This window comes from Schistocerca serialis, chromosome 10 (genome assembly GCF_023864345.2).
Source record: "Schistocerca serialis cubense isolate TAMUIC-IGC-003099 chromosome 10, iqSchSeri2.2, whole genome shotgun sequence".
Taxonomy (NCBI): domain Eukaryota; kingdom Metazoa; phylum Arthropoda; class Insecta; order Orthoptera; family Acrididae; genus Schistocerca; species Schistocerca serialis.
This window is the reverse complement of record NC_064647.1, coordinates 69,109,341-69,135,484: the sequence shown is the minus strand read 5'-3', so window position 1 is coordinate 69,135,484 and position 26,144 is coordinate 69,109,341. Positions and strand designations below refer to the sequence as shown.

The following is a 26,144-nucleotide window of genomic DNA, read 5'->3' as shown; positions in this document are numbered from 1 at the left end:
AAATATTTTATTTTGCTAACCAGTCAGCCACTATTGGTCATCATCAAAAAGATTGAAAATAGTGTGAGGTGGTAATCAACGAATACTTTATCAGATGAAATACATATACAGGGTGTTACAAAAAGGTACGGCCAAACTTTCAGGAAACAGTCCTCACACACAAATAAAGGAAAGATGTTATGTGGACATGTGTCCGGAACCGCTTAATTTCCATGTTAGAGCTCATTTTAGTTTCGTCAGTATGTACTGTACTTCCTCGATTCACCGCCAGTTGGCCCAATTGAAGGAAGGTAATGTTGACTTCGGTGCTTGTGTTGACATGCGACTCATTGCTCTACAGTACTAGCATCAAGCACATCAGTACGTAGCATCAACAGGTTAGTGTGCATCAAGAACGTGGTTTTGCAGTCAGTGCAATGTTTACAAATGCGGAGTTGGCAGATGCCCATTTGATATATGGATTAGCACAGGGCAATAGCCGTGGCGCGGTACGTTTGTATCGAGACGGATTTCCAGAACGAAGGTATCCCGACAGGAAGACGTTCGAAGCAATTGATCGGCGTCTTAGGGAGCACGGAACATTTCAGCCTATGACTTGCGATTGGGGAAGACCTAGAACGACGAGGACACCTGCAATGGACGAGGCAATTCTTCGTGCAGTTGACGATAACCCTAATGTCAGCGTCAGAGAAGTTGCTGCTGTACAAGGTAACGTTGACCACGTCACTGTATGGAGAGTGCTACGGGAGAACCAGTTGTTTCCGTACCATGTACAGCGTGTGCAGGCACTATCAGCAGCTGATTGGCCTCCACGGGTACACTTCTGTCAATGGTTCATCCAACATTGTGTCATTCCTCATTTCAGTGCAAATGTTCTATTTACGGATGAGGCTTCATTCCAACGTGATCAAATTGTAAATTTTCACACTCAACATGTGTGGGCTGACGAGAATCCGCACTCAAATGTGCAATCACGTCATCAACACAGATTTTCTGTGAACGTTTGGGCAGGCATTGTTGGTGATGTCTTGATTGGGCCCCATGTTCTTCCACCTACGCTCAATGGAGCACGTTATCAGGATTTCATACGGGATACTCTACCTGTGCTGCTAGAACATGTGCCTTTACAAGTACGACACAACATGTGGTTCATGCACGATGGAACTCCTGCATGTTTCAGTCGAAGTGTTTGTACGCTTCTCAACAACAGATTCGGTGACCGATGGATAGGTAGAGGCGTACCAATTCCATGGCCTCCACGCTCTCCTGACCTCAACCCTCGTGACTTTCATTTATGGGGGCATTTGAAAGCTCTTGTCTACGCAACCCCGGTACCAAATGTAGAGACTCTTAGTGCTCGTATTGTGGACGGCTGTGATACAATACGCCATTCTCCAGGACTGCATCAGCGCATCAGGGATTCCATGCGACGGAGGGTGGATGCATGTATCCTCGTTAACGGAGGACATTTTGAACATTTCCTGTAACAAAGTGTTTGAAATCACGCTGGTACGTTCTGTTGCTGAGTGTTTCTATTCCATGATTAATGTGATTTGAAGAAAAGTAATAAAATGAGCTCTAACATGGAAAGTAAGCGTTTCCGGACACATGTCCACATAACATATTTTCTTTCTTTGTGTGTGTGGAATATTTCCTGAAAGTTTGGCCGTACCTTTTTGCACCACAAATATTGCGGAACTGGAAAGTGCTTTTGATGTGTGGCTTTCACAGAATGTGTTGCTAGTCAGGGGCTTGTATTGTTAGCCAGTAAACCTGTTTTAATGTTACTTAGAAAGTACATTTTTTGTGCGAACGTATACGTTTTGAATGGAACAGTGCCTATTGACATTAACAAACTAAAAGTAGTCTAAATCAGAATGTCAGTGGTGTTTGTTGCAGGATTTTAGTGAGAATCTTTTATGAGATATCGTATTTTGCGAAGTCCCTATACCAACAGTTGTACGATACCTATGGTAGCACACACTAAACGACACAAGTGTGTACACTAGTTATGTGGATTATGACCAGTATTGAGACAATTGACCATCAAAGGTTGTGTTCGAAACGACAATATCTGTGGCAATACTGCTTCCAGTCTGGTATGAAAAAACGTCTGCACACATGCTAGCATTTCAGCAGACTTGTAGTAATACATCATTGCATATCATCGGGTGTAGTTGCTATGTCCTTGTAGACTACATCTTTCAGCTTTCCCCACAGAATAAAGTCTACAGGCGCCAAATCCAGGGAATGGGCCAGCCAAGGTGCAGGTCCTCTGCATCCAATCCAACAGTTTGGAAGAAGCTTAGATGGCTGACCATCCGGCTTGCCATGCACTGTTGGCAAACGGGGTGCACTCAGCCCTGGTAAGGCAAACTGAGGTGCTACTTGATAGAAAAGTAGTGGCTTCAGTCTTGGAAACTGACATACAGCCAGGAGAGCGGTGTGCTGACCACATGACATAGTATGCCACCTAGTGGTGTTGCGAGCGCGTGACTTGGTAACAGGGGATCATCCTAGCAAAGATACGGGCTGTAAATGGAGAAATCCATCAAGATAAGTTGCTTTGACCACAAGCCCCTCCATATCCGCATCCAGTGACGCCTGTAGGCTGAGCATGACTTATGAGTGTGTATGTGTGTCTCTCACACTCTATATACCAAAAAACGTTTTGCATCACCCCAGTTCCCAGAACTCCAGAAGTTAGACGTTGACTATGGATATTGTATCACAGGCACAGTTCCTATGACTGTTCAGAGATATCACTAAACCGGCCCAAAGATGTAAACAACCATGCATCAGCAGCACCTATTAGATGGAGGGGGTCCGACAGCCGATCAGTTCCAACCATCCCACCAGGAAGGAGGTACATGGCTCGTGTTGACTGTAGTTCAACCATGCCTAGACTGTCATTACCGCGATTCGATCGCGTCCGTATTGTTACTTTGTGCCAGGAAGGGCTCTCAACAAGGGAAGTGTCCATGCATCTCGCAGTGCACCAAAGCGATTTTGCTCGGACATGGAGTAGATACAGAGAGACAGGAACTGTTGATTACATGCGTAGTTCAAGCCGCCCAAGGGCTACTACTGCAATGGATGACCGCTACTTGCGGCTTATGGCTCGGAGGAACCCTGACATCAACGCCATCATGTTGAATAATGCTTGTCGTGCAGCAACAGGACGCCGTGTTACGACTTAAACTGTGCGCAATACGCTGCATGATGCGCAACTTCACTCCCGATGTCCATGGCGTGGTCCATCTTTGCGGTACAGATGGGCCCAACAACATGCCGAATGGACCGCTCAGTATTGGCATCAAGTACTCTTTACTGATGAGTGTTGCATATGCCTTCAACCAGACAATCGTTGGAGACGTGTTTGGCGGCAACCCGGTCAGGCTGAACGCCTTAGACACACTGCCCAGCGAGTGCAGCAAGGTGGGCGTTCCCTGCTGTTTTGGGGTCGCATTATGTGGTGCCGACGTACGCCGCTGGTGGTCATGGAAGGTGCCATATCGGCTGTACGATACGTGAATGACATCCTCTGACCGATATTGCAACCATATCGGCAGCATATTGGCGAGGCACTCGTCTTCATGGGCAACAATTCGCGCCCCCATCGTGCACATCTTGTGAATGACTTCCTTCCGGATAGCGACATCGCTTAACTAGAGTGGCCAGCATGTTCTCCAGACATGAACCCTATCGAACATGCCTGGGAAAGATTGAAAAGGGCTGTTTATGGATGACGTGATCCACCAACCACTCTGAGGGATCTACACCGAATCGCCGATGAGGAGTGGGACAATCTGGACCAAAAGTGCTTTGATGAACTTGTGGATAGTACGCCACAACGAATACAGGCGTGCATCAGTGCAAGAGGGCGTGCTATTGGGTATTAGAGGTACCAGTGTGTACAGCAATCTGGACCACCACCTCTGAAGGTATCGCTGTATCGTGGTACAACATTCAGTGTGTGGTTTTCATGAACAATAAAAAGCGCGGCAATGATGTTTATGTTGATCTCTATTCCAATTTTCTATATAGGTTCCGGAACTCTCGGAACCGAGGAGATGCAAAACTTTTTTGATGTATATACATTGGCACCCTATAGCGTCCCGTATGTGACCCATCGATTTACTTTAGAACAGGTGCATTTTGTGGCCAAAACATCTACATGAGTTAACTAACACGCTCCTAATACCACTGCAGCACAATTCTGTCCTTGTGACAGGAACTGATATTCTGCTGGAGATGACACAGCCCTCGGGGAGGACATGTAGCACGAAGGAATCCAGGTGGTCCACAATAGTAACTAGTCCACAGGTCTCATAGTGGTTTGGATTACCACCAGAGGTCCCCTGGAAGTCCAGAGGAACCTCCATCATAGCACAATACTGCCACTACCAGAGTCCTAGCATGACACAACGAATGTTTCGCACAGGCATTCGCTCGAATGACGGCAACTCTGGACATGACCACCGATTGTGTGTAGTGAGGAACGAGATTCATTTGACCAGGAGATACGTTTCGACTGATCCACGGTCAAGTCTCAATGATCCTGTGACCACTGAATCATAACTGATGATGTCGTTGAATCATCATGATGACCTCGAGCGTTCGGTATCTGTACCAGGTCGGACTAAAGGAAGACATCAGATATTTTCAGAGGTAAGTTGCTAGATTTGTGACTGATAGATTCGAACAACATGCAAATGTACGGAGGTTCTTCGGGAACTCCAATGGGAATCCCTGGAAGGAAGGACATTCTTTATGAGGAACACTATTGAGAACAGAGAACCGGCATTTGAAGCTAACTGGAGAACGATTCTCCCACCTCCAGCACTCGTTGCGTGTAAGAACCACGAAGATGAGATGCGAGTAATTAAGGCTGATACGGAAAACATATACAGTCGTTTTTCCCTCCCTTTCTTTGCGAGTGAAGCAGGAAGGAAAGTGACTAGTAGTGGTATGGGGTACCCTCTGCCACGCATTATGGTGGATTGTGGAGTATCATGTAGATATACACTACTGGCCATTAAAATTGCTACACCCCAGAAGCGAAATTTAACCGACAGGAAAAAGATGCTGTGATATGCAAATGATTAGCTTTTCAGAGCATTCACAAAAGATTGGCGCCGGTGGCGACGCCTATAACGTGCTAACATGAGGAAAGTTTCCAACCGATTTCTCTTACACAAACAGCTGTTGACCGGCGTTGCCTGGTGAAACGTTGTTGTGATGCCTCGTGTACGGAGGAGAAATGCGTACCGTCACGTTTCCGACTTTGATAAAGGTCGGATTGTAGCCGATCTCGATTGCGGTTTATCGTATCGCGACATTGCTGCTCGCGTTGGTCGAGATCCAATGACTGTTAGCAGAATATGGAATCGGTGGTTTCAGGAGGGCAATACGGAACGCCGTGCTGTATCCCAACGGCCTCCTATCACTAGCAGTCGATGTGACAGGCATCTTATCCGCATGGTTGTAACTGATCGTGCAGCCACGTCTCGATCCCTGAGTCAAGACAACAACCATCTACACGAACAGTTTGACGACGTTTGCAGCTTCATGGACTATCAGGTCGGAGACCAAGGCTGCGGTTACCCTTGACGCTGCATCACAGACAGGAGCGCCTGAGGTAGTGTACTGAACAACGAACCTAGGTGCACAAATGGCAAAACGTCATTTTTTCGGATGAATCCAGGTTCTGTTTACAGCATCATGATGGTCGCATCCGTGTTTGGCGTCATCGCGGTGAACGCACATTGGAAGCGTGTATTCGTCATCGCCATATTGGCGTATCCACCCCCCCCCCCCCCACCCCCCCGTGATGGTATGGGGTGCCATCGGTTACACGTCTCGGTCACCTCTTGTTCGTATTGACGGCACTTTGAACATTGGACGTGGCTCTACTCTTCATTCGATCCCTTCGAAACTCTACATTTCAGCAGGATAATGCACGACTGCATGTTGCAGATCCTGTACGGGCATTTCTGGATACAGAAAATGTTCTACTGCTGCCCTGGCCAGCACATTCCCCAGATCTCTCATCAGTTGAAAACGTCTGGTTAATGGTGGGCGAGCAACTGGCTCGTCACAATAAGCCAGTCACTACTCTCGATGAACTGTGGTATCGTGTTGACGCTGCATGGGCAGCTGTACCTGTACACGCCATCCAAGCTCTGTTTGACTCAATGCTTGTGCGTATCAAGGCCGTTATTACGGCCAGAGGTAGTTGTTCTGGGTGCTGATTTCTCAAGGCTTATGCACCCAAATTGCGTGAAAATGTAGTCACATGCCAGTTCTAGTGTAATGTATTTGTCCAATGACTAACCGTTTATCGTCTGCATTTCTTCTTGGTGTAGCAATTTTAATTGCCAGTAGTGTAGATGCAGATAACACATAGGGATCCTGTGCTGCGAAGCTCCGTGTGCGAAAACGTGGCTGAATGGTGAGCTTCCAAACACTTGTGCCTGCACCAGCCTTGTACTCTGTCATCATTTCTGTCCTGGGTGGTCAAGCCTTTGCCCTCTACGTTCTGTGACGAGGTGTGGAGGTCAGTCAGCTTGGCGCCTGCTTGTGATTCCACAATGGTTTAACCATTTTCCATAGATGTAGTTACTAACAGCCTACCAAGTTTCGCTATTTCCGAGATACGCGTTCCCAGATGCTGGGCCATAGTAACATGCTATTTGTCAGAGTCGCTTACATCGGTGGATTACCTCAACTGCCGTTTGTATCGCCGATATTACAGTTCCCCATTAGTCTCTGTTGCACCAGTATACTTTGCTCACCCTGTCATATGACTGCAGCGTGATCATTCGGCGTTCAGTCTCGCTGTGGGCAATGGTCATAATGTTTTGACTCATACGGAGGGCGGTCAGGAAAAGTCTGTAAAGCTTGTAAGGGTTCTGCAGGGTAGGTGCGATCCGAAATAACTGCCAAGAAAAAACTTGGATACGTCTCGTCGTATCCGAGTCAATTAGCATTGAAGTTAGCCAACCAGAACGCTGAGCGGAAGTTCAGGCACCCCGTCAGATACGCTTGTTGTTGTTGTTGTTGTGGTCTTCAGTCCTGAGACTGGTTTGATGCACCTCTCCATGCTACTCTATCCTGTGCAAGCTTTTTCATCTCCCAGTACCTACTGCAACCTACATCCTTCTGAATCTGCTTAGTGTATTCATCTCTTGGTCTCCCTCTACGATTTTTACCCTCCACGCTGCCCTCCAATACTAAATTGGTGATCCCTTGATGCCTCAAAACATGTCCTACCAACCGATCCCTTCTTCTGGTCAAGTTGCGCCACAAACTTCTCTTCTCCCCAATCCTATTCAATACTTCCTCATTAGTTATGTGATCTACCCATCTAATCTTCAGCATTCTTGTGTAGCACCACATTTCGAAAGCTTCTATTCTCTTCTTGTCCAAACTATTTATCGTCCATGTTTCACTTCCATACATGGCTACACTCCATACAAATACTTTCAGAAATGACTTCCTGACACTTAAATCAATACTGGATGTTAACAAATTTCTCTTCTTCAGAAACGCTTTCCTTGCCATTGCCAGCCTACATTTTATATCCTCTCTACTTCGACCATCATCAGTTATTTTGCTCCCCAAATAGCAAAACTCCTTTACTACTTTAAGTACCTCATTTCCTAATCTAATTCCCTCAGCATCACCCGATTTAATTAGACTACATTCCATTATCCTTGTTTTGCTTTTGTTGATGTTCATCTTATATCCTCCTTTCAAAACACTGTCCATTCCATTCAACTGCTCTTCCAAGTCCTTTGCTGTCTCTGACAGAATTACAATGTCATCGGCGAACCTCAGTGTTTTTATTTCTTCTCCATGAATTTTAATACCTACTCCGAATTTTTCTTTTGTTTCCTTTACTGCTTGCTCAATATACAGATTGAACAACATCGGGGAGAGGCTACAACCCTGTCTTACTCCCTTCCCAACCACTGCTTCCCTTTCATGTCCCTCGACTCTTATAACTGCCATCTGGTTTCTGTACAAATTGTAAATAGCCTTTCGCTCCCTGTATTTTACCCCTGCCACCTTTAGAATTTGAAAGAGAGTATTCCAGTCAACATTGTCAAAAGCTTTCTCTAAGTCTACAAATGCTAGAAACGTAGGTTTGCCTTTCCTTAATCTTTCTTCTAAGATAAGTCGTAAGGTCAGTATTGCCTCACGTGTTCCAGTGTTTCTACGGAATCCAAACTGATCTTCCCCGAGGTTGGCTTCTACTAGTTTTTCCGTTCGTCTGTAAAGAATTCGTGTTAGTACTTTGCAGCTGTGACTTATTAAGCTGATAGTTCGGTAATTTTCACATCTGTCAACACCTGCTTTCTTTGGGATTGGAATTATTATATTCTTCTTGAAGTCTGAGGGTATTTCGCCTGTCTCATACAACTTCCTCACCAGATGGTAGAGTTTTGTCAGGACTGGCTCTCCCACGGCCATCAGTAGTTCCAATGGAATATTGTCTACTCCGGGGGCTTTGTTTCGACTCAGGTCTTTCAGTGCTCTGTCAAACTCTTCACGCAGTATCATATCTCCCATTTCATCTTCATCTACATCCTCTTCCATTTCCATAATATTGTCCTCAAGTACATCGCCCTTGTATAGACCCTCTATATACTCCTTCCACCTTTCTGCTTTCCCTTCTTTGCTTAGAACTGGGTTTCCATCTGAGCTCTTGATATTCATACAAGTCGTTCTCTTATCTCCAAAGGTCTCTTTAATTTTCCTGTAGGCGGTATCTATCTTACCCCTAGTGAGGTAGGCCTCTACATCCTTACATTTGTCCTCCAGCCATCCCTGCTTAGCCATTTTGCACTTCCTGTCGATCTCATTTTTGAGACGTTTGTATTCATTTTTGCCTGTTTCACTTACTGCATTTTTATATTTTCTCCTTTCATCAATTAAATTCAATATTTCTTCTGTTACCCAAGGATTTCTACTAGCCCTCGTCTTTTTACCTACTTGATCCTCTGCTGCCTTCACTACTTCATCCCTCAAAGCTACCCATTCTTCTTCTACTGTATTTATTTCCCCCATTCCTGTCAATTGCTCCCTTATGCTCTCCCTGAATCTCTGTACAACCTCTGATTCTTTTAGTTTATCCAGGTCCCATCTCCTTAAATTCCCGCCTTTTTGCAGTTTCTTCAGTTTTAATCTACAGGTCATAACCAATAGATTGTGGTCAGAGTCCACATCTGCCCCTGGAAATGTCTTACAATTTAAAACCTGGTTCCTAAATCTCTGTCTTACCATTATATAATCTATCTGATACCTTTTAGTATCTCCAGGGTTCTTCCATGTATACAACCTTCTTTCATGATTCTTAAACCAAGTGTTAGTTATGATTATGTTGTGCTCTGTGCAAAATTCTACCAGGCGGCTTCCTCTTTCATTTCTGTCCCCCAATCCATATTCACCTACTATGTTTCCTTCTCTCCCTTTTCCTACACTCGAATTCCAGTCACCCATGACTATTAAATTTTCGTCTCCCTTCTCAATCTGAATAATTTCTTTTATTTCATCATACATTTCTTCAATTTCTTCGTCATCTGCAGAGCTAGTTGCCATATAAACTTGTACTACTGTAGTAGGTGTGGGCTTCGTATCTATCTTGGCCACAATAATGCGTTCACTATGCTGTTTGTAGTAGCTTACCCGCATTCCTATTTTCCTATTCATTATTAAACCTACTCCTGCATTACCCCTATTTGATTTTTTGTTTATAACCCTGTAGTCACCTGACCAGAAGACTTGTTCCTCCTGCCACCGAACTTCACTAATTCCCACTATATCTAACTTCAACCTATCCATTTCCCTTTTTAAATTTTCTACCCTACCTGCCCGATTAAGGGATCTGACATTCCACGCTCCGATCCGTAGAACGCCAGTTTTCTTTCTCCTGATAACGACATCCTCTTGAGTAGTCCCCGCCCGGAGATCCGAATGGGGGACTACTTTACCTCCGGAATATTTTACCCAAGAGGACGCCATCATCATGTAATCATACAGTAAAGCTGCATGCCCTCGGGAAAAATTACGGCTGTAGTTTCCCCTTGCTTTCAGCCGTTCGCAGTACCGGCACGGCAATGCCGTTTTGGTTATTGTTACAAGGCCAGATCAGTCAATCATCCAGACTGTTGCGCTTGCAACTACTGAAAAGGCTGCTGCCCCTCTTCAGGAGCCACACGTTTGTCTGGCATCTCAACAGATACCCCTCCGTTGTGGTTGCACCTACGGTACGGCTATCTGTATCGCTGAGGCACGCAAGCCTCCCCACCAACGGCAAGGTCCATGGTTCATGGGGGGGCAGATACGCTTAGTGTCAGTTATTCTCATATTGTTGGTGATAGCGCACGCGATAGCTCAGCATTTGGCTCTGGTTCGGCCCTTAATATCGTCATGTCCAAATTTTGTATCGCTCTCTTGTTTGGTTTTAGGAAACGAAACGAAGAACACATTTGGCAACACCGTCTATGGCGGGTCGTTTGGCTTTGCACAAGCAACGGGTTGCTAACTTAAATGCTAATTAATTCTGAAACGTCGCAATGTATCGAATTTTTTCTTAACAATAATTTTTCAGCACACCTTACCATGCAACACCCTGAAAAGTTTCTCAGATTCTTTCTGACCATCTTGTATAGTCTGTAATTCATCGGTCCTCATAATGTTGTCACATTACAGCTCCTTAAGCAAACTCTCCATCTGTAGCACTGAATTCCTTAATGAAAATTACTACAGTCTTAAATTACTGAAGGTCTCCAAAGGCCAGCTCATCTGGAAATAAACAGGGAAAAGGCAATAAACACCTAACGACTAGCTGACTACGTGGCCATGAATTTTCTGCTACAAAATTTTCTTTCCCGTTGTGTTTGTTACCTCTTCTTCTTACAGGCCTCTTTTACTGCAGTGATCAATTACATTGTTCCAGTTTTAGCTTTGTTGCGAGTTTTGCAGAACTCCACAGCTTCCCCAGATATTTTTGGATTTATTCAGTGCATCTGTTTAAAATGAACGTTTCAGCTCCATAAACCACTAGTATTTGATTATCATATTACAGCCTCTTAGCTTTGTCCATTTTCTGATGCATCTTTTATCGTAAATATCTTGCTGTTTAAGTTTTTGTGGTACTGAATTTCATAAACAATATTTTATATGCTAGTGTCTTAAATGATTTCGCCAAAAAATAGGGAAGCTCTCTCTTTTTTTTGGATGCCAAACATTTACGTTTCCTTTTATGACGAGGTACGGATTCTTTCCCTTTCTTTTGTTTCTTTAAGAATATGTACTCGCTGTGATCTGTTGGAATGTTCCAAATCAGAATAATAGGTTATTATGCAAGAGCTAATCTGACTACCATGGTAATGGCTCTTCTTAACTTGAGTCTTTGTTCCATTTTAACCTTTGATTTGTTCAAGTTTTCGAAAAGTTTTGAGAGGGACAGACGGAAATTAATGGAGACACTCCACCATCTTGTCACATTCCTGTATGCTGAAAATTTTCCCTGAACCTTACGTTAGATTTTGCACAATCTAGTGTTTGTCTAATAAGTGCACTGACTTTGAGGTCTAGGCCTAACTCCTTTAGATTTTTGAAGGGGCTGTTACGGTCCACTGAGTCATAAGCTTATTTAAAGTCTGCGAAGGTGAAAACTTATCCCCTAGGATACATTTTTTATTTCTGAGTAATAGATTCAAAACGAACATATTCTGGCGAGTATGCCTTTGACCTCCAACTGCTTCATATTTACCGAAATTATTTTAGCATTACTGTTGTCTATGGCCCACTAAGCAGAGCTGTTTTCTAGTTCACTATTATTAAATACTATACAGTGAAGCGATCATTGTAGTTAGCACTGAAACATTGTAAGATATTTTTGTGTCGTTTATTGAGTCACAAAATATGACTTCCTTGAACATTTAAATCACTTTTACAAGATACTTATTTTATGGAGTGTTATAACAGCACTAGTGTTAGAAACATATAAAATCTCTGTACAGTATTACTAAAATAGGTGTTGAATGGAATATTTCCACAATAAACTGTTTCGCCTAACACAGACTTTTTCAGTGCTCTTGTCCCCCACAAAATCTACACTATGTGATCAAAAGTATCCGGACACCTGACTAAAAATGACTTACAAGTTCGTGGCGGCCTCCATCGGTAATGCTGGAATTCAGTTTGGTGTTGGCCCACGCTTAACCTTGATGACAGCTTCCACTCTCGTAGGCATACGTTCAACCAGGTGCTCGAAGGTTTTTTGGGGAATGGCAGCCCATTCTTCACGGAGTACTGCACTGAGGAGAGGTATCGATGTCGGTCAGTGAGGCCTGACACGAAGTCGCCGTTCCGAAACATCCCAAAGGTGTTCTATAGTATTCCGGTCAGGACTCTGTTCAGGCTAGTCCATTACAGGGATGTTATTGTCGTGTAACCACTCCGCCACAGGCCGTGCGTTATAAACAGGTGCTCGATCGTGTTGAAAGATGCAATCGCCATCGCCGAATTGCTCTTCAACAGTGGGAAGCAAGAAGGTGCTTAAAACATCAATGTAGGCCTGTGCTGTGATAGTGCCACGCAAAACAACAAGGGGTACAAGCCCCCTCCATGGAAAACACGACCACACCATAACATCACCGCCTCCGAATTTTACTGTTGGCACTACACACGCTGGCAGATGACGTTCACCGGGCATTCGCCATACTCACACCCTGCCATCGGATCGCCACATTGTGCACCGTGATTCGTCTCTCCACACAACGTTTTTCCACTTTTCATTAGTCCAATGTTTTACGCTCCATACACCAAGCGAAGCGTCGTTTGGCATTTACCGGTGTGATGTGTGGTATAGGAGCAGCCGCTCGACCATGAAATACAAGTTTTCTCACCTCCCGCCTAACTGTCATAGTATTTGCAGTGGATCATGATGCAGTTTGGAACTCCTGTGTGATGGTCTGTATAGATATCTGCCTATTACACATTACAACCCTCTTGAATTCTTGGCGGCCTCTGTCAGTCAACAGACGAGGTGGGCTATGCGTGTTTGTGCTGTACGTGTCCCTTCACGTCTCCTGTGGTGTGCGTACTGTAAGACCTTCAGTACACACACCATCAGATTATTTGACTTGTCGCTCTAACGAAGTAGGCGAGTGTCAGCAGTATGTCTCGTGGTCTTATTGTGGCGTGTTTATCTTCTGGCGTTAGGTCAGACGATAGAAATGCCACTTGCACGCTTAGAGTAGCAGATTGACGGTGACCAACTTTAAACAGAAATTGATTAATTTTCACACACATTTATTAAAATAATAACAAGCATAAAAATTACTTAACTTGGTTCTGGATGCTATTTACAATTGACAATCTGAAGTTCCTTTGGTACTGGTATGTTAATCTTATTCTCACATATATCTCTGATACTTGACAAAAGTGTCTATACATTTATCTTCATGGCTATGTACAGGAATATGGTAATCTTATTAGGCGCAGACTGAAACTTGACTATAGACTGGTACAGACTAATGCAGACTGGTACAGACTGGGGCAGACAAATGCAGACTGACTAATCAGAGGTCTGTACACTCGTTATAATACCTCGCGCATTCATGTATCACTGCGCGAGTGTGATCTGCGAGGAGAAAAGGTTCTACGTTAGCAGCAATCTCATTGGCTGCGTTACATATTAATAAGCGGATCGGTGGAAGCAGAATTTGGTCTGTCTCTATGGCAGCACCATCTCATAATGCGGAGACGGACGAGCGCTGCGCCTGCGCTGTTGTGCTTAGCGGGGCGCGCTCTAGTGGGAAAGTTGTGTACACACTGACTATGTGGAACTATGTACACAACATCTCCACTTCAGTATGACATCGCAGACAGTAGACCTAGGGATGTTAAGGAGTGTTGATATCTCGCTTACAGACGTATGACACAAGTGAAAATCACCTGACCACGTTCAAAGTTCGTGAGTTCCGCATAGCGCCCCATTCGGCTCTCTGACGATGTCTAATACCTACTGAGGTCTCAGATATGGAGTACCTGGCAGCAGGTGGCAGCCCAATGCACCTAACATGAAAAAACTATGTTTTTGTCCATATACTTTTAACCAAATAGTGTATTAGTTCACTGGGAGTAATGGTGGTTCTTAGTGCCAATAGATCTTATCAAGTTTAATTACTACGAAGTGAAAATGGAATCATACAGAGATAGAACAAAAATGTGTTAATTGATTCTTCTGAAGAGAAACAAGGCATTTAAAGCTGTTTTATGTTGTGAATAAGTAGTGTAAATTTCAATATGCGAAAATTGTGAAATAATTATGCAAGTTGTATTTAAAAAAACGATTTTTGAATATATTTGTGTCTAACTGATCTGTTTCAACTATCTTCAGGTGATTGTAGATGATGAGACTGAAGATAGCTCTGCGATTCTGGATGAGCTTACAAACGAGATGCAAAGTGAACGCCGAAGTCATCGCCGCTTCGTCGTTGTGTCGTGGAGGGGCAGGCACTGCTTCAGCGACACTTGCCGCACAGCCGACATCAGCGGCGACAGCTGGAACGACTTCCTGAACATTAGTGTCGCGTTAAACGGGGACCGCTACGGATGCCGCCTGCAGGACCTGGTGGCGGACGTCGACGCCCTCCAGTCACTGCTGGATGGCGAGCCGGCACTCTTGCTGGCTCTAGCACAGCTGTCACAGCCTCTGAGGATGGGCCGGGAGCTGGAAACTCTGCCCGCGCACTACGTGCCCAGGAAGCTCGTGGACCAGCGAGTGTTGACGGGCGAGTTTTTCTCCACTCTGGTTAAGATTCGAGAGCGAGAGAAAGAGCACGTCAAAGGTACTGGCAGCAACACAATAATTGTGGAGGGGAAACCCGGAGTGGGCAAGTCAAAGATGCTGTCACATGTGGCGGAAAAAATAAAAGAGAAGGTCCCTTCCTGCTGGCTATTGAGAGTTAATCTATTTAAGTTTTACGCAGTTTTAGATCACAGTAAGAATGGTGTGAGTGCTGCAGAAGACATCTTGAGGTGGACAGTGTTTAACGAAGGCGTTCTAGGTGAACTGGAGTACACACTGCTCAGACACTGCCTGCTGCAGTCCACGCAAGTCGTTTGTCTCGTGGACGGCTTCGACGAGGTGTGCCCCGACTATGTCTACAAGTGTCTCGAGGTGCTCCCTCTGCTGTCTCCACGCAAGGGAAAGCTCCTGGTGACGACGAGGCCAGAACCGGTGAAGCTCTTAGAGGCTCAAATGGGAGTGTCGGCACACACGCTGGAGCCTTTCAGTGAATCGGAGCTAGAATATTTCTTCACGAGCCATTCCTCGAATGGAAACATCCCAGCTGTCAGTGGTCTCAACAAGAACTTGAGGAATCTTCTGAGGATCCCTCTGTTTGCTGAAATGTTCGTAAATCTGTCGCAGGAAATTGATGAGACGTATGACATTGTGACTCTGTACGAAGCTTTCTTCCGAAATAAATTCAGAAGGCTGTACGAGGAAAAATTAGGTGACAACCTTTCCGCTCCCGGGAAGAGGAGAGAGGTCGAGAAGGCACAGGAGAAGCACGAAGAACAGCTGATGCTCCTCGCGGCGTCAGTTCTGTTGCACAGCGCAGACGTACCAGCAATGTCACCGTCCGATAGGGGAGACTTCGTGAAAGCTGGAATCGTGTACGAGTTCTCCTACAGGAAACCAGAGTTCCTGCACAGGACGTTCGCCGAACACTTCCTCGCCAAGTGGTGCTTCCTCGGATACGGAGATCGGAGCCGTGCGGTGGCGTACCGTAAGGCCTACCTCACCGGGAGACTGGATTTCTTTCGAGAGTCCTTCGACCGCAGGGCAGTGAGGGGCCGGCCACTGCTGGAGGCGGTGCTGGAGGCCCTGTCGGGTGGCGACGAGGGCGAGATGAGGGCACTGCTGGCCGGGGGTGCCGACTGGAGGCAGACAGACGCGTGTGGGCGCAACGCGCTGCACCTGGCGATGGGCCGCGGGCCGCTCCATCTGCTGCAGCGACTGTGGAGACGCGCGGGGGAGGGCACACTGTCTGCAGAGGACGGCCTGCTCGGGTGGACGCCGGTGAGGTACGCCTGGGAGCGCAAATGCTGGTCTGCTGTGGAAGTGCTGCTGATGGCGGGAAGTGAATTCAGCCACCTGGGGGTCGTGAAGGCAGGGCAGCACGACCCCGTACAACTGCAGGCCGCGTTCCAGCAGGGCGGATGCCGGGCCCTGTACCAGCACATCCTGGAGGTGAAACGTCGCGTACAGAATGACACCTACATCTGTATGGTGCGAGAAGAATTAGAGGTAAATTAAGATGTACCGTGCATTACATGTAACTAATCCAGTACTGCTGGCTGGTAACCTTATTTGGAATCTTGGCCTTTGCAGACGAATGCTCTTACCGACTCAGGTACGAATGACTCGCGCCCCACCCTTGCAGCTTTACTTCCGACAGTACTCTCCCCTACTTTCCAAACTCCACTCAAGTTTGGAAGCATACCAGGGATCGGTACTCTCGGAAGAAAGTATATTGCCAAAAAATGGCTTACCCCATGTGGTGTGCGTACTGTAAGACATTCGGTACGCACACCATCTGATTATTTGACTTGTTGCTTTAACGAAGTAGGCGAGTGTCAGCAATATATCTCGTAGTCTTATTGCGGCCTGTTTATTTTCTGCCGTTAGGTCAGACGATAGAAATGCCACTTGCACGCTTAGAGTAGCAGGTTGACGGTGACCAACTTTAAACAGAACTTGATTAATTTTCACACACATTTATTAAAATAATAAAAAGCATAGAAATTACTTAACTTGATTCTGGATGCTGTTTACAATTGACAATCTGAAGTTCATTTGGTCTTGGTACGTTAATCTCATTCTCACATATCTCTGATACTTGACAAAGTGTCTATACATTTATCTTCATGGCTATGTACAGTAATATGATAATCTTATTAGGCGCAGACTGAAACTTGACTACAGACTAATGCAGACTGACTAATCGGAGGTCTGTACGCTCGTTATAATACCTCGAGCATTCAGGTATCACTGCGCGAGTGTGATCCGCAAGGAGAAAAGGTTCTACGTTAGCAGCAATCTCATTGGCTGCGTTACATATTAATAACTGGATTGGCGGAAGCAGAATTTGGTCCGTCTCTAAGACAGCGCCATCTCGTAGTGCGGAGACGGATGAGCGCTGCGCCTGCACTGTTGTGCTTAGCGGGGCGCGCTCTATTGGGAAAGTTGTGTATGTGCTGACTACGTGGAACTATGTACACAACACCCCAGCTGAGGAGATTGTTACCGACGTGAATTTTCACTATGCAGCGAAGTGTGTTCTGCCTTCGTTTCTTCCAGGAGCACTTGTTCCAAAAGTTGTGCAGAATGTCTTCTGTGAAGCTGAGAAAGTAGTAGAGACGAAGTGTAGTTGTGGGAGTGGTTTGGAAGTCGTGCCTCAGTAGCTCAGTACATAAGAGTATTTGTCTGCAAAAGGCAAAGCTTGCAGGTTTGAGGCCTGGTCTGGCTCGCGGTTTTCATTTGCCAAGAAAGGTGCACACTCCACAATGGAGTGAAATTATGAGGGACACTTAAATGAAAACCAGGCTCCCTCCACAATGGGACCATGCAATGGTTCCATTCAAAAGTAATCATTACATGCATTAAGACAATTAACCCACTAGGAGACAAGATGATAAATTTCAGTTTCATAGAATGTGATCAGTTAATGACAGATTCACAATATTTCCCGCTCTTGTACTTCCTCGTCTGGCGGAAACCGACATCCACACGTCTTTCTTCAAGTCACCAAAGACTTGAAAATCGCACAGTGAAAAATCCAGGCTGTATGGAGGATGTTGGAGTGTTTCCTAATCAAATCATTGAAGTGAAGTCTTCGTCCAATTGGCAGTGTGGGGATGGGCGCTATCGTGCAACAGGATGAATCCCTCTGACAGCATTCCTGGACGTTTTGACTTTATTGCGCACTGGTTCTCTGCAAGTGTCTTCAGAGCATTGGAGATCAATTGTGATACCACACGCGAGGAACTAGATGCGTAGAGGGGCCCTGAGGTTGAAAAAGCAGGTCATCATGACCTTAGCGGCACGTCTGCCAACAGCTTTGGATTTGTTTGGTGCGGTAGATGTGGAATTTTCCACTATCGTCATTGCTGTTTGCCTTCGGCTTGTTGGAATGCTCAAAATGGTTCGAATGGCTCTGAGCACTATGGGACTTAACATCTGAGGTCATCAGTCCCCTAGAACTTAGAACTACTTAAACCTAACTAACCTAAGGACATCACACACAGCCATGCCCGAGGCAGGATTCGAACCTGTGTGGTTCCAGACTGAAGCGCCTAGAACCGCTGGGCCACAACGTCCGGCTGTTGGAATGCTCTTGCATAAAATCGTCCCGTTGCACTGTAATGCCTGCCCCCGACGCTGCCAATCAGAAGATGGCTACGCTCCAGCGATTTGGTTGGGATCCCTCTGCACAGCCTGGATATTTCACCATGCGATTTTCTCAACATTGGTGACCTGAAGAAAGACGTGCATGTACGTCGGTTTCAGTTGTGTAATGGTTCTGGAAGTGTAAGAGTGGGTGTGGATGTGGAAACGCCAGTAGCCGAACGCATTCTACGAAACAGGAATTGATCGTTTTGTTTCCCAGTGGGATAAATGTCTTGACGCATGTGGTGATTACTTTTGAATGGAACCATTCCATGTCCCATGGTGGCAGGTGTCCGGTTGTCATTGACTATTCCTCATAATAAACATAGCTAATATTCTCTTAACACGTGTATGTGTGAATGTTACTAGACCTTTACAATTAGCAATCATGCACGTAATTTTAATGATAGTGCAGTTTATATCTACGATGTTTATTACAAAGTGCGATCCCGCAGTAAGAACTGTCGCAATGTGAAAAAAGTCATCCCATCGAAAACAGACATTATCTTTAGCAGTAGGCGAAGACCTTGTTAGGTTACACTAAACCTGACTTGAAAGTAGAAGCCAGCTTCACACCCGTCTGTAGTGTTATCACGAAAAAACAAGCATGAAGCACCGTGGTCTGACAAGAATTAACGTAATGAGTCTGCTCTTAACAGTGACCACCTCAAATAGCGTAACATGTAGCGCGTTAGTCTGCTAGACAGGGAGGTGAGTCCGACCTGAATCGAATGCGCGTCGCGATAGCGGTCAAGACAAGGTACAGCGGCCACCCTGCGCGTGACTTTTAGGCAGCTGTCACGGTCGTTTGCGCAAATGCTGCGCTGCTCCCCGAACTGCACCTCCAAGTATACGATATGCACACAGTTAAGGTACGAGAACACACACAAGAGACTTAACAGGCTTCACACACAGATGGTGTACACGACTTCCTCCACTTAGCCTACCTTCACGACTGTGGCTTTAGGAAGAGCATATGCCTGGACTCGAAGTTAAGTAATAAAATAAAATTTTCCAAACCCGAAAAGTGGACTTCATAGTAGACAGGGAAACGAAAGGAGAATGACCAGCAGAACATAGACCCTCTGCAGCTCTGCCTGTGTCTCGTAGACTCGGCCAGACTAACCAGAAATTCAAGACACGTGGATATTTTTTAAAAATAGATTCGTCATAATATGCTACAAAGATATGTAGTTGCGACCTTAGTAACAGTGGAGGGAAAGTGTGTATCATTATACTGGTATTACGTCGCCCTATCAGCGACAACTTTGGTTAACTCGGTACAACGTGTAAACAGTATAAGCTACTAAAATTATTCAGGCGGCACATCTCGGTGTGCTTGACAAAAAAAAGTCTAATGAAATATCGTTGAATCACGTCCTTTATTTTTGTATTCCTAAAAACAGATATTTATAGGTTTGATGGTAGGCGCATTTCTCTTTACATTCTCAACTGATGCGGTCAGAGAAAGGTAACGGACGAACCAGAGAAATGTAAACATTGGATGTGTACGAGACGGCGCGGCGGCTAGGTACTACGGAAACAAGCAATGTAAACAGTCACAGGGTTGTCCAGAACGTGTAATTCGTTTTACATAAACAATGAATTTAGTAAAAACAGACGTTTGCTCTTTTACAGCGTTACCATAACGAAGGTTGTGGTAGTAAAGAGAAGCTAACATAAAATAAAATGTGTCTCCTTCAGTACAAAATGAACCACTTACCACGTAATTTGTTATGCATTAATTACAATGAACTGTTTCCGATTTTTACAACAATACCATAACGAAAATTAAAATCAGATTATTTTCCTTTGCTGCAACAGTGCCACAATGATAATGAAACCGAGATTACTTTGCTCCTGTACACAAATATTAAAATAAGTGTTTAAAATGCCCACCATTCGGGATGATAATAATTTGTAGCGGAGGGCGTTAAACTGCAAGGTCATCAGCGCCCGCCGCCCCCCCCCCCCCCCCCAACATTCGGTTCGACAAATGCTTCATTACTGCGCACCCACTTCGTCACACTCGTTCACACACATGCACATTTGCCTTTATGGTACTGGCAGCCGTGAAAAAGTCCTCTGCGTAAGTTCATCCACATTATTTACCTTCTGAGCACGAATAAGTTCCTTCATATGGCCCCAAAAGTAAAAATCCAGTGGGTTTACATCAGGGCTGCGTGCTGTTTATCAATGTGGACGAAAACGTCCTATCCATCGTCCTGGAAATCGTCTATTCAAAAATCTTCGTACTCTGTGACCAATGTGGGATGCAGCACCATCGTTGAGGACCTACATGTTATAACGTACGGAAATTTTTTGGAAATTTGTGGTAAGGTTCTGTGGGACCAAACTGCTGAGGTCATCGGTCCTTAGGCTTACACACTAATTAAACTAACTTACTCTACAACACACATACCTGTGCCCGGGGGAGGACTCGAACCTCCGACGGGGGGAGCCGGGCGAACCGTGCAAGGCGGCTGAGACCGCGCGGCTACCCCGCGTGCCATTGACGTACAGTTAACGGAATATTTTCTAATAAAGTTGGTAGCTATGTTTCCTCTTGAAAGGTTCGGTAATGGTTACCAGTCTATCGTGTAGGTAAAACATAAGGCGCAATAATCTAAGCATCGACTTTATCCGCTCGTACATTTACGGAAAAGTGTTGCTACTACTTGGTGTGGATTGTGTACACTCCATGTCTGCATGTTAAGGAAATTAGTTATTCCGTCGCGTGTGAAACACGATTCATCTGTGACGGGTATTTTGTTTACAAACTCATACTGCGCGCTTTGTAACAAAAACCACACTGCGAATTGTCGTTGCGGAGGGAAATCTTCCTCTTCCAACGTTTGTACGCGTTAAATGTGGTAAGGCCACAGACGCTCCTCTTTCAAACTGCGACAAACGACAGTGTGCGATACACTCACTTGGCGGGCGATGCTTCTAATACCCTGAGTAGGATCTTCGTGGATGCAGTCGAGAATTTGTTCCTCAGCCTCCAACGTACGTTCTTCGCGTTGTGGGCCTCTGCCCTCTACGTGGGGTAGTAAAGAGCAGCATCTCTCAATCTATACAAATTAAGTAGGTACTGTAAGTTGTATTCTGTGATTATTTATTTGATAATAAAACGAAAGCATATCAGAGCAGACAATAGGTTTCGCGTACAGACTTAAATATGAAAAAGTAAAGATAACTACTGCACGAAACTGATAAGGTTTTCGTGACCTCTTGTTGACAAACTGTCTGTTGGCTTCCGTCCACCACCAGCAATGGAGGATGAAGCTCTGACAATGCCAGCCATTTGAGCTGGCGAAACGTCAGAAAAATCATCAAACAAACATCGGCCGCAGAACCAGAGACAGTAGCTAACGGGCAGTTTGATAACAGGTGTACTGTGGTACGAGTGAATTGCAAAATAATCGACCGAGCGAAGTGGCGCAGTTGTTAGCATACTGGACTCGCATTCTGGAGGACGACGGTTCAGACTCGCATCCGGTCATCCTCATTTAGGTTTTCAGTGGTTTATCTAAATTGTTTCAGGCAAATGCCGGGATGGTTTCCTTGAAAGGCCACAGCCGATTTCCTTCCCCATCCTTTCCTAATCCTATAGCACCGTTTGCTCCTCTCTCCCAAATCAACGAACCAATCAAAATAATCGACTAAAAGTAGAGATTCATGATGATATAAACCTTTGGTGAATACCAATAAATATCGATCGTTCGGGAACTCTTCGTCGTGGGAAGCGTTCTCGACAATCACGTATAGCTGCCCTCGCAACACCTTTTAACTCGCCATAAATTAAATCAATGTTGCATAGCTCAGTGACAGTAAATCTCCCTTCCACCCTAACCACATTAGACGGCTGTTTGACAGTGATTTTTTGGGATTTTTTTGGGTGGTAACAATTAATTAGAATTTAATCAAATTTTGACATCATTTCATCCATATTTCGAACAGTTTTTGCGAATTTTTTCAATAATTTCAGCCAAAAATAACAAAGCTACGTTGTGATGTCCGCTGAAGGCTGTGAGTATAGTTCTTCAACTGCGTTCAGCATAGTCATCCCGATTTTCATCTGAAATCAAAAAGGTTTTGAGTTTATATTGATTTCTTATTTTCTAAGAATATGAACCTCAATACAGGTGAAAATAATGAAAATGAAACATTTTGCAGGCGTCGGAAGAATTTACTTCGATTTTCACTATATTTTTTCTAATTATATAAATAAAAATACCCTTAAAATCATATCATCTCAGAAGTTGGTTCATATAATTCGTAATTTTCCAAAGAATCATACTATCTATTTTCATGATGATCCGTTCTATACTTCTAGAAAAATGTGAAAAAAGTCATTTCGAGATAAGCGCGTTTGAAAAATAAATTCGCGGAAACTAGAAATTCAAAGAAGTTAACAATACGGTAAAATGCTTATCGATTAATCTGCGAGTCCAGCATCATATACCAATCCTTTCTCTTCGTGATAGGCTTCGTTTTGCACTTGCAGCAGTGCTTTCGAGCTTTCCGACCTTCCTTCGATTCCAGCTAACTACGTAGATTCTGCCGGCTCACGCGCTGGTTATCCATTTGTTCGGCATAACTGAAGCTTCGTGTGCCTACTACAATTCCTGCCTCGTTCATCACCATCAGAAGGGATGAATTTCCTTCATTGAATAAGCCCGCTGCTAAATACGATGCCAATTCAACGACTTTTCAGTGCGGAGTGCAAGTGTTTAGGAGGTGGAATTAAAACTTTCATTCGCAGTTTGTGTGTGGCCACCTAAACATCTCTCCAGTAATTCATCCCTTGCTAAATCTTAATATATTGGAAGAATTTCGTTACCCGATGTGCACTCGGTTCTATGCTCATAAAATCTAAACGCGTGCGAATTTCGCTTTGAAATTTTGACAGGTGTTCTTGGATAGTTAACCTAAAGATTTACGCAATTAAAAAAAATCGTATATTTTGAACCTACTAATGTGGTTTCCCCCTTAACAGAGCTGAAATAACGTCAACACAGGCAACATGGCGACTGCCCAGGATTAGAGCATTGCAGTGACTCAACCACGCAGGCCGTCGTTGCCTACGTGTTTGCGACTCAAGCTCGCGATTTCAACACGCGCAGCGGAAAATCTCCACCTACATCATACTCCGCGAGCCACTTAATGGTGTGTGGCAGAGGGTGCTTTCGGTACCACTATCTGATCCCTCCAACACTGACCACTCGCTAATAGTGCGGGGGAATGAAGAATGATTGTCGGTAAGCCTCTGTATTGGCTCTAATTTCTCGAACTACCTCCTCGTGGTCAATATGCGAGATGTATGTAAGGGGAAGTAATATGTTGTCCTACTCCTCCTGCAAAGTGTTGTCCCGAAATTTCAATAGTAAATCTCTCCGTGATGCACAACGCCTCTCTTGTAACGTCTGCCAGTGGAGCTTGCTTAGCATCTCCATAACGCTCTCTCGTCAGCTAAACGATCCCGCGACGAAACGCGGCGTTCTTCGTTGGATCTTCTGTATCTCATCTATCAGTCCTCCATGATAGGGGTCCCAGACAGATGAACGATACTCAAGACTCGGACGAAAAAGCGCCTTATAAGTCACTTCTTTCGCGGATGAGTTACATTTCCTCAAGATTCTTCCTATGAATTTGAGTGTGGTGTCTGCTTTTCCCACTATATGTTTTATCTGGTCGTTCCACTTAATGTCGCTCTGGAGAGTTACTCCTACATATTTTACGGCAAACGCTGTCCCCCGCTGTTCATCATCAATAATGTAGCTGTACAATCGTGGATTTCTTTTCCTATGTATGCGGAATATGTTACATTTATTTACGTTCAGCCTGCGCCATTCATCAATTCTTTGCAGGTCGTTCTGCAAATTCTAACTAACTTCTGGCGTTGCTACTTTGGTATAGACAACTGCATCATCTACGAATAGCCTTAAAGAGCAGCCGACGCTTTCTACTAGATCCTTTATATATATTGTAAACAGCAACGGTCCTATCACACTTCCCTGTGGTACTCCGGATATTACCTTTAAATCTGTAGATTTAGTTCCGTTAAGAGCGACGTGTTAAGTTCTATCTGCAAAAAAGTCTTGAATCCAATCGCAGGTCTGCTCCGATACTCCGTAAGCTCGTATATTTTTCATTAAACAGCAATGCGGTCCGGTGTCAAATGTCTTACTGAAATCAAGGAACACGACCTCAACCTAAGCGCCGTTGTCCACTGCGCTGTGTATCTAATGGAGGAACAGAGTGAGCTTAGTTTCGCAGGGTCTCTGTTTGCGGAATCCATTTTCGTTTTTATAGAGAGGATGTTCATTTTGCCAAAACATCATAATTCTTGAGCGTAAAACATCTTCCCTAATTCTACAACAGATTGACGTCAGCGATATAGGTCTATAATCATGTGGATCTGTCTTACGGCCTTTCTTAAAAACGGGAATGACCTGCTTTTTTTTCCAGTCGTTACGAACCTTTCATGGTTCAAGTGATCTACGATAAATTACTGGTAGAAGGTGAGCAAGTTCTTTTGCACGAACCGATGCGGCTGTGTTGGAGGAGGGGGTGCAGCAGGCAATCTCGTAAATGTTTGATCCTGTTTAATGAATTCTCCCAGTCTGTTGTGCGTAAAGAAAAAATGAAATGATCGTAAGGCATTGTTGGCCGGGAGGCCCCAACCGGGGAAGTTCAGCAGCAAAGTGCAAGTCTTATTTTAGTCGACGCCACATTGGGCAACTTGTCTGCCGGTGATGAGGATGAAACGATGGTGAGGACAACACAACACCCAGTCCACGAGTGGAGAAAAATCTACAACCAAGCTCGGGCCCGCTGCATGGGAGGCAGGCACGTTACCACCCAGCTAAACAGGCGGACCTCTGTGCGTAATTATTTCCACAAGTCACGTTTAATCCGGGTGCGCTGTCCAATGTCAACATGTCCAAAAACAGTGACCTGGGACAACCGCAGGAAAGGGACAATCATGTTACTAGACTTTTAAATTAATTACTTGTGATCTACTGCGATGATTTTTTGGCAGTTTATACCGTTTTCACCCCGCATATTGGATGTGTCTCCCACGGTTCATCAGGCGCTATTTCTCTCTTGTTGCGACAGGTATTTGAAGTTTAGCTTTTGCAAGGTATAGCCGGAGTGAGCCCAGACAAATGCTGCTTATCAAGTGTCTCACGCGATGGCCAGCGTCGACGGGGGGGGGGGGGGGGAGGGGGGGGGGGTAGGTTTGTTTCCTGTTACAAACGGAATGATTTTAAAATGGAATTTTAGGTGCCCTAGAGTAGTCTAGTGCTTTATTCGTGCATATTACGATGGTCACTCCAAAAGAAATGCACACTATTTTTTTTATAATCCATCTATTACTCTACATGTTTGAAAGTTTTACAGTGTGTAGATACATCTTTTAGGAACAATATTTTCATTTCTCCACATAATTTCCATCCCTCTGAACGGCCTTACGCCATCTTGGAACCAGCGTTTGTATACCCGCACGGTAAAATTCTGGACCAACCTGTTGGAGCCACTGTTTGGCAGTGTGCACAAGGGAGTCATCATCTTCAAATCTTGTTCCACGAAGAGAGTCTTTCAGTTTCCTAAAGAGATGATAGTCACATGGAGCCAGGTCAGGACTGTAAGGCGGGTG

General features: G+C 44.9%; 1 protein-coding gene across 1 annotated transcript in view; it reads left to right on the top strand.

Moving 5' to 3' along the window:
* Nucleotides 1-26,144, top strand: part of LOC126424839 (uncharacterized) — a 94,384-nt gene that overhangs the window by 45,004 nt on the left and 23,236 nt on the right. The window contains exon 4 of the mRNA XM_050087645.1: nucleotides 14,420-16,336. Coding sequence (XP_049943602.1) covers nucleotides 14,420-16,336 — 1,917 coding nt within the window. The remainder of the gene's footprint in view (nucleotides 1-14,419; nucleotides 16,337-26,144) is intronic.